This window comes from Sesamum indicum, linkage group LG6 (assembly GCF_000512975.1).
Source record: "Sesamum indicum cultivar Zhongzhi No. 13 linkage group LG6, S_indicum_v1.0, whole genome shotgun sequence".
NCBI lineage: Eukaryota > Viridiplantae > Streptophyta > Magnoliopsida > Lamiales > Pedaliaceae > Sesamum > Sesamum indicum.
In genome coordinates this window covers 3,699,864-3,709,726 of record NC_026150.1, presented here as the reverse complement: position 1 = coordinate 3,709,726, position 9,863 = coordinate 3,699,864, and the positions used below count along the sequence as shown (strand labels likewise).

At 36.9% G+C, this 9,863-nt stretch overlaps 1 protein-coding gene across 1 annotated transcript in view; it reads left to right on the top strand.

The window, feature by feature from the left end:
• Positions 1-9,863, top strand: part of LOC105163571 (xanthine dehydrogenase 1) — a gene marked incomplete in the record, with an annotated part of 13,518 nt that overhangs the window by 792 nt on the left and 2,863 nt on the right. The window contains 9 exon segments of the mRNA XM_011081980.2: positions 1,198-1,297; positions 2,286-2,394; positions 3,129-4,634; positions 5,792-6,034; positions 6,999-7,313; positions 7,968-8,207; positions 8,615-8,899; positions 9,031-9,252; positions 9,766-9,863. Coding sequence (XP_011080282.1) covers positions 1,198-1,297; positions 2,286-2,394; positions 3,129-4,634; positions 5,792-6,034; positions 6,999-7,313; positions 7,968-8,207; positions 8,615-8,899; positions 9,031-9,252; positions 9,766-9,863 — 3,118 coding nt within the window.

The window sequence follows — 9,863 nt, the reverse complement described above, 5'->3', positions numbered from 1 at the left end:
TGATGAGTCAAACTAGTGATACCATCAAGAAGAGTATTTCTCTCATTTTGTAGCACAAATACTTCCACTCATAGTCCCTTCCTGCAAAATGTTAGACAAACTGGATTCCTTTTGACTCTACTTTAAACTTGTATGTTCTTTTTCTACTGACTATCAAGAAGTGTTTGTACTTTTTTTGTGTTTTTTGACCATGCTCTCATTATTTGCATTTCTTCTTGTATTACTTAAAATTGATATTTGATTAGTCAGTGTACACCTGAAGAATGGATGAAATACCAGGTTATATATGCTTGGCGAAGTCACAATTTGAGAGGCAGAAAATTCTAATCAGATATGTTGATGATTACAAGAAACAGATACAGTTGAGTGGCTGATTTTGATACTATTCATTCAGGGTGATTTAGGATAAAAACTTTTCCTTTGGCCACATGAAAATAGGGGAATTCAACTGCAGAAAGGTTGACAGATGCAATATAGTATTATACGACTATAGTGGAATTCAACTGAAATAAAATAGATACAATGGTATATTATATGACTGTAAAATTCTTGAAAATGATTAATCAGGTGTTTTTTGGATTTGGATTATGAAATTGTATATTTTATCAACGGAGTTGGATTTGTGGGCTTGTTATTTTGTAAGGAATGGAAATGGGTATTAGGTATACAGCTGGGTACTTTCCAAATGTATAAAAGAGAGAAAGACACGAGAGAGATTTGATAATTAAGAAAATGGATCATCTGTATTGATTTTTCGAATGTTGAAATTTAACATTATTGTTCTGCGTTAGTTTTCTTTTGGTTATGAATTAAGGTTTATTTGATTACTGAAAGAAGTGACATGATCAAGAGAAAAAGCAAATATTTTGGGAAGTGCTATGATAGTTGGACGATAGTTTTATTTCTTAAACTATACATTTTTTTTTTTTTTTTTTTTGTGAGAAATGACATGTTTGTGAATAACTAACAACTTTGATGCCCACTAATTACTTCATACTGTTTAGCTCCTGGAATTATGATGGCTTGCATTTCATACGTGTGCTTTCTGACCCAATGTTGGCAGATGCTTTTATGTGTTTTTCTTTGGTTAAGGATGGATGGTCAGTTGTCCACTGAAAATATTAGTCTTTCTTCATTTCCTTAAAGATTCTGTTCGTTTTCACATTTCAATCATCTTCTTTTTCATCCTTAATGCAGATATAGGCCTGACTGGGACAAAACTTGGGTGTGGTGAAGGAGGTTGTGGGGCATGCACTGTGATGATTTCTTATTTTGATCAAAATTTGAAGAAATGTGTGTGAGTCTCTCTCTCTCTCTCTCTCTCTGTGACAGACACACCCACATCCCCACTTGGATACAAAGTAAAACAGATTTTGTTTGAGTCCTGCCTGAGCTAGATGTTATATGGTGGTTTGATTTTATGATGGTTCCTACTTCAACTTTGCTTACAGTCAGGGTAGTTTTTCTAGTGGGATTTAAAGGAGCTCTTTTTTCGCTGGATCCTATTCAGGAATCTAGTACATGATGTAACCCACTTGTTGCCTTTATTTTTGTTGCACAGGGATACTTGAAATACTAGATCATGTCTGTCCTCTGCTAATAACTTCTTGATGTGTCCTGTTTAAAATTGTTGAGTGCCCCTTGCACAACTTAATGGTTTTAACATCTCTGATTTATGATGCTTAAGAGGTTGGGGCCATCTTATGCATGGGCGTTCCATCATCTCTGTCCTTCAGTCCAACAAATTCTGCTCCCCCATTTGGTTTTGCTGTATGGACATGATAGCTAAGTCTTACGAAAGGAAGTCGAAGTCATAATTTATTAACTTTGCTAACAAGAAAGCAGCTATTAGCATACCAAGTATTCATATTGCTGGTAAATGGTTCAGTATCTTTCTAAATATTTGAATATAAAGATTAAGATAGACGAACTGAAACTTGTGTGGAAGACCGAAAGGAAATATTTTTCTCCCATAACTATCATATAGTACCATGATTTTTTATGTCAAATGTCTCACTATAGATCTGGCCTAATAGACGCATGAAGCTTGCCTGAGCTTTCTTGCATCTTGTGGGAGGGCTAATTCATCTTTCATAGAACTGTCTGTTGATATTTAGAAGATAGTTTTTTGTCTGTGCGGTGTTATAACTTAAAGGTTTCATCTATCCTATATTATCTCCAACGATATTGCTGATTGTCTATAAGTCAATGCTCTCTAGATATCCTTACTGAGAAAAGAGAAAAATTGTATTATTCTTTATCTTCACGCCTTGGATTATTTTCAGGCATCTTGCGGTAAATGCGTGCTTGGCTCCTTTGTATTCGGTAGAAGGGATGCACGTGATAACAGTTGAGGGCGTCGGTAACCGTAGATACGGTTTGCACCCTATCCAGGTACTGTCCTCATTTTATTATCAAGAAAGATAGCGTGAAGAGATAGTAGAGGGTAGACTTTCAAAATAAGGCTCAAACTTCCAAACAACAACATTGCTAATATCAAGTTGTCTTGCATAGTCTTTAGTTGTGAGGCTTCTAGGAATCATGGCTTTCATTATTGTATTAACTTTATGATGTGAATAGAGTTAGAAACTTAATCACACAGAAAGAATAATTGTGTTGCTCCCGTTTCAAATTTTAGTTATTTATTAGGCCAGGCTCCAGCACAGGCCTGGTATTGGACTCAATCAACCTGTAGCTAGTAACTCCTCTCTTTACTTGTTGAATTACTGTTCTATGCTTTTCTTGAGAATAAAGTCATTACAAATATGTTGTATGTGCAAAATATAAAAATTTTCAATTCTAAATTTTGATAATTTTCATGACTAAAATCATTAATTAGACATATATTTGGCTTGAAGATGCTTTAATTTTTCTTCTGAAGTAGATACGGTTCAATTGCCTGCCTAATTTACTTGTTGATTTTCTTTTATTCCATAAGTCACAACTCTTTGAAACATCACCTGAACCTCATGTAATTCTCAAACTTTGTTACACCAATTTTTAAATATGTTTTTTATGCTTCTTTTTAGGTGTATTTTTCCTGCATTATGCGTGAAAGTGTTTGTGAGAATTTTATTTAGTGTCATTTCATATTGAAATATATTCTGATATGCGTTAGCACTCTCTAGGAATCATTGGCACATTCGCATGGCTCACAATGTGGTTTCTGCACCCCTGGTTTCATTATGTCCATGTATGCCTTACTCAGATCATGTGACAAACCACCCAGCAAAGAGGACATTGAGGAAAACCTTGCTGGAAATTTATGTCGGTGCACAGGTTATAGACCAATAGTTGATGCATTTCGTGTATTTGCAAGAACAAACAATGCATTGTACACTAATGAATCATCAGGCCTTTTAAGCCGTGAGTTTGTTTGCCCTTCAACTGGTAAACCGTGTTCATGTGGGCTGAACATGAAGGATGATAGAGAAACTGCCAAAAGGAGTATCTGTTGTGGTGATGTTTTGAAGCCAATTTCTTACAGTGATACGGAAGGAGCTACATACACTGAGAAAGAGCTTATTTTTCCTCCAGAACTTCTATTGAGGAAACTAACTAATTTATCTTTAAATGGTTCAAATGGACTTAAGTGGTATCGTCCGTTAACGCTTCAGCATGTATTTGATATAAAGGTCAGATATCCAGGTGCCAAATTAGTTGTGGGAAACTCAGAGGTGGGTATTGAGACGAGGCTAAAACGTTTCCATTATCCAGTTCTGATCCATGTCTCTCATGTGCCTGAACTTAATCAATTGATTATAAAAGATGAAGGCTTGGAGATTGGTGCAGCAGTTAAACTTTCGGAACTAGTTAAAGTATTAAAAGTAGTTTTAGATAAGCACTCTCCTTTTCAAACTTCATCTTGCCGATCCATCCTTGAACAATTAAAGTGGTTTGCTGGAACGCAAATAAGAAATGTTGCATCTGTTGGTGGAAATATTTGCACTGCAAGTCCTATATCAGACCTAAACCCTTTATGGATGGCTGCTGGAGCAAGGTTCAAAATATCTGATTGTAGAGGGATAACACGCGTATGTCCAGCAGAAAATTTTTTCCTGGGTTATCGTAAAGTGGACCTGGCAAGCAATGAGATTCTTCTTTCAATTTTTCTTCCTTGGAACTCTCCATATGAATTTGTGAAAGAATTTAAGCAAGCTCATAGGAGAGATGATGACATTGCTATTGTGAATGCTGGAATGCGCGTCTGTCTTGAAGAGAAGGACCAGAAGTGGGTGGTTTCTGATGCATCAATTGTTTATGGAGGAGTTGCTCCTTATTCTGTTTCCGCAAATGAAACAAAGAAATTTTTGATAGGCAAGCATTGGAACAAAGAGATGTTACAGGGTGCTCTGAAAGTACTGGAGAAAGACATTGTGCTGAAGGAAGATGCACCAGGAGGGATGGTAGAATTCCGGAAATCCTTAATCCTAAGTTTCTTCTTCAAATTTTTCTTGTGGGTTTGTCACCAAATGGATGGAGTGGCATTCTTTGACGAAACAGTACCAGAGTCTCATCTTTCAGCAATAAAGTCATTTCAGCATCCGTCCATTATTGGAAGTCAGGATTATGAAATTGTAAAGCATGGAAGTGCTGTTGGAGCTCCTGAAGTCCATCTTTCATCAAGACTTCAGGTTTGGATATCTCCATTGCAAAGCTTTGCCTCCCAAGTCTATTTTGTTTGTGCAAGCAAGCAGATCTTGAACTGTTTTTCTTTCTATTCTTTGTTTTTGGTCACATGTTAATTTGGAAGTAAATGCCATCATGCATGCATATGTCTCTATATGTTAAGCAGCATTTATATTGTCTTCAGCATTCCCGAATCTCTGAATTCTGGCAGTAAGAAGAAATGACATGTGCATCAAGCACAGCTAACCACTGCACACCATCAGCTACTGACATCCTTCTCTTAATTTAAGTGAATACAACATTTTCCTTTTCCCGCGTCTCCTCATCCATGTTACTGTTTTATGGTGACCCCTTCTCTTGTCTTATAGTTTTCCATGACAGTTAAAGTTGGCCTCGGACTGATTCCCAGCCTGATTAATGCACATTGATGCCAAATGTATGGTTCTCAAATATGAACTTCGTGACGTTAGTTGTTAAATTGTAGCTTGCACCTGTCCACCTGCTGTTTCCTATAGTCAATTCCTTGCCTAGTTCTTGACGATGTAATCACTCTTTCAAAACGCAAGGCCTAATTTCCTATGCATCTCAGACAAGGGAGGAAGGCCACGTGAATTAGGTCTTGTTCAAGTGAATAGAATAATGTCTTTCACTTCCACAGAAGGCTGCCAATGGATGGTGCATCCTTCATAGTGTTTTGCATCATGAAGTATGAGTTATGCTCACTGAATGGTTTTAATGCTTCCCTTTCCCTGTAATCACTCTTGTTTTTCCTGGAAGTCCCTTAATTAAAGCTCACGTGGCAGGGTATAAGGAAGGGCCGCTACAGTTAATTTGCTTTCTGGTTCCTTGAAACCTTTATTTTTTTCCGAACATCTACAACATAAAATGTAGCTGTCTCTGTGCGGCTTGCTTGTATTTCATTGGATAAACAAGCTTGCTAAGCGTTTCCAAAGCAACACAGGAAATACTACTCTTGGGATGCATATAATATAGGTTCTACTTAGTCCCTGGATTTGATTCCTTGGCCTCAATCCTCTTAAAAGCTGCTTTGCTAGTTGTCATCAATGCATGCTCGATGAATTATTTGGGGAGATCTTGTGATGTTCGTGTTGTTTACCTGCAACACTATTATGGAATCATTCTGAATTTTGGCTAATGGTAGGTAACAGGTGAGGCGGAGTATACAGATGATGTTCCCATGCCTCCGAACAGTTTACATGCTGCACTGATATTGAGTAAAAAGCCTCATGCTCGTATACTTGAGATAGACGATGTAGCAGCAAAGTCTTCTCCTGGATTTGCAGGAATATATTTTGCCAAAGATGTGCCTGGGACCAATAAGATTGGGCCAATCGTTGCAGACGAGGAACTTTTTGCTTCGGGAATTGTCACATGTGTGGGTCAGGTAAAATTTTCTGGTCTATCCAATTTCTGCTTCTGAAGAAAAATTTCATCACTAGTTTGCTTATGTGGCTGAGTCCATTTTATTCACTCTATTTGAGAGAATAACTAATAGCAAAATGGCGACAACTGCAGCACAAATAAAAATTTCTTTCGTGCACTGTTTGGTGAATAGGTTTATTTCAATCATCTATCTAACTTGAACAGTAGAAAACATGCTGTCTTCTCAAACTCAAAAGTTACTGTTACATTTTGCTGCTGCTTTCTACAATTTGATCCTGCTCAGAAGTCTCTGAATTGTATTCATAAAGACTGAAAACTTTAGTTAATGAGGTTCTCTATGGCCTTTTTCCCTGAAAAGAAAGATAATTTTATCATTCTTGTTATGGAGTATTTCTTTGGTGATTGAGTGTGGGAAATTTGATCTTATTGGCCATAAATATAGAAATGTCTGTATAAATAATGATAAACAGAAATGACACTAAGACCTATTGACAGAATTGCTGGAATGTCGTATATGGTGATAGCAATACCATATATAAGGATTAGGTGTGAGCGTGAAATTAGCAGCAATGGACATTAACTCTGCATATCACAGAATGTTACTACGGAAAGTCATAGGAGAACATGAATCCTTGACATTGCCGTTCTCATGACTGGTGGCTGTCATATGTGTTGAAAGAGTAGAATAACCACTAAACCAGCCTGTTGTAACTTGAAAACTGGTTTTCCTCTTACCCAAAAAGGTCAATGCTAAAGGTGTAAGATGGCACCAGTCTAGTATGCCAGATTACATCAATGCCAGCCCTTCTACGAAGGTCTCAGCTGAGTCTCATTCGTCATAAAGATTGGGCAATGTAACAGAAACTCGTGTTTTCAGAATGAAATCTTTTGCCCACATTCTGTCTGATACCTACTTCACTTTTTCTGCAGTCTGCTCATTCACATTTTGTCGAAGTATCTTGCAGGTTATTGGGGTGGTTGTGGCTGATACACATGAAAATGCTAAGCATGCTGCTCGCAAAGTCCACATTCAATATGAAGAACTACCCGCAGTCTTATCCATTGAAGATGCTATTCAGTCTAATAGTTTCCATCCTAATACTGAAAGGTGTCTGAGGCAGGGGGATGTGGAACACTGTTTCTTGTCGGGGCAATGTGATAAGATTATAGAGGGAGAGGTATGGGTTGGGGGTCAGGAGCATTTCTACTTGGAGCCAAATAGCACTTTAATATGGACAACTGATGGCGGAAATGAAATTCATATGATATCATCTACTCAAGTAAGTTTAGCTAACCTGACATTTCCGACATGCTGTATACCTTCTTATGTTGCCTTCTGCAAGCTTTTCCGATTTTCTAGTTGTGCCTCTCATCTCTCCTATTTGTTATAGTTTTCAGCTGCACTTTCATAAAAAATCATGTGATGGGTAATAGTTAAAAGAATGTGAGACATTGGGATGAAAATATGGAATGATCCTCAACTGAGTGATGTGGAAGAACAAATACACTGAAGTTGATTGATGGGGAAAGAGAAGGAATCCCATGAGTGTTAGAAGATAAATATATTATTTAAGTTATGATTTTATGTCAGTTAGAATGTTTCATCTAGTTGATTTGATTTCCTTGTTGAATTCTATTTGTGCTAGGAATCTTTATCTTGTATTCATAAGTATTGATAGGCTGAAGTTGGCATTTGAAGAACCTTCAATTGATGAGCTGACGCAATAAATTTTTTCGTAGTCGGTGGATAGCTGTACATTTTCTATGATTTTTCACTATTTTCTTTCCTTCATTTTGTTTATCATACATCACTGACCCAAACAAATGTCAATAAGGCTTTTATAACTTGATTGCCTAGAAGTTAGTGCTTGTTACTACTATCTCTTTACTTCTTGTAGGTTTCAGTTTTGCTAATTATGTTTATTTTTACCCAGGCCCCTCAGAAGCACCAAAAATATGTGGCCAATGTTCTCGGTCTCCCAATGTCCAAAGTGGTCTGCAAGACCAAAAGAATTGGTGGTGGATTTGGAGGGAAAGAAACAAGGTCTGCTTTCCTTGCTGCTGCGGCTGCCATCCCATCATATCTATTGAATCGCCCTGTGAAGATTACATTAGATAGGGATATAGACATGATGGTAACTGGACAACGCCACAGCTTTTTTGGGAAGTATAAGGTATTTCTTATATCTGAAATTGCATATGACATGCAAAATTTCATCCTAATAAAAAAATTTAAGTTTCACTAAATTGAAGTTTAACTGGTATATAATATAATGGAATTTATTGTAGCATCTGAGAAATGTGCTGACAACTTTACTTTGAGTATGTTGAAATGCAAAAGTTTTCCATTTCCTTTTGTTAACATGCCTCACGAGAGCATTTAAGTGCAAAGGGTTAGGTGCTTAGGTCTTCCTTTGTACTGGAAATTGACAATTACTGCTCGTCCCACTAACATGTTTATTCTTTAATATATTGTGATGGTTAGTGGTTGATGATGGTTGTTTTAGTTTATTGATTTTTTTAAGGTTGGTTACTCTAAAATGCTTATAACAGAATTGATGATGAACATGACATTTTCTAGGTTGGCTTTACAAATGATGGAAAAATAATTGGTTTGGATCTTGAGATATTCAATAATGCGGGAAACTCACTTGATCTCTCACTTGCGGTGCTTGAACGTGCCATGTTCCATTCGGACAATGTATATGAGATTCCAAATGTGAGGATTAAAGGGAAGGTCTGCTTCACTAATTTTCCTAGTAACACTGCATTCCGAGGATTTGGGGGACCACAAGGTATGCTGATTGCAGAAAATTGGATTCAGAGAATTTCTATGGAAGTTCAGAAATCTCCAGAAGAAATTAGGGTATGCATTATATCTGGTTATAATTTCCTTCTGTGTGCATGTTTGGTGGTTGTCAAATTTGTGAAATACACAATATTAGTTTATAATTTTTTAAATATATTGAATCCATGCAAGTGTCTTTACTTTTTCAGGAGATCAATTTTCAGAGAGAGGGATCAATTTTGCATTATGGTCAACAAATTGAACATTTCACCTTAGAGCGTCTCTGGAATGAACTGAAGGTGTCCTGTAACTTTTTGTCTGCTTGCAAAGAAGTTGAGCAATTCAATCTTCAGAATAGATGGAAAAAGCGTGGAGTTGCTATAGTCCCAACAAAATTTGGCATCTCCTTTACTGCCAAGTTTATGAATCAGGTAGTTTTCTATCTTCACCTTCTCGTATTTTTAAAAATATTTGAAGACATCCTGGCTTTCTGTAAAGATGTTAGCTACTTGAATAGTGCGGAAAAGAATCATTCAAACTTTTAGTCTCCTGTAAAGCCGCTAGATTACTTAACTTCTTGAGATGTATGTTATAGCGGTGATTTTTTTTTTCTTATAATATTAAATACAAAAGGAAGTTCTTTTAGCATTTGCTCATATTTGTGGAGTGCCACCTTCTGTTGTGGTTCTCCCTTGTTGTGTATGTGAAAAGAAATAGAAATACCAGGCAAATGCAAAATCCTTTAAGACCTGGTTAGCTCAATGAAGGTTGAGAGTGTGGATTTTGTTATCATTTTGCAAGGATCTTCAAGTTTCTTTACTCGTGCTGATGGCAACTTTGACACATAATATGCTATTGCTTTTATACTCTTCGACATGTGTTGTTTCTTTGCCCCAATGTAAGTCTGACAGTCAATTAATTTGTCATCTCTTTTCTGGTTGTAGGCAGGAGCACTTGTTCAAGTCTACACAGATGGAACAGTACTAGTCACACATGGGGGTGTTGAAATGGGGCAGGGTTTGCATACAAAAGTTGCACAGGT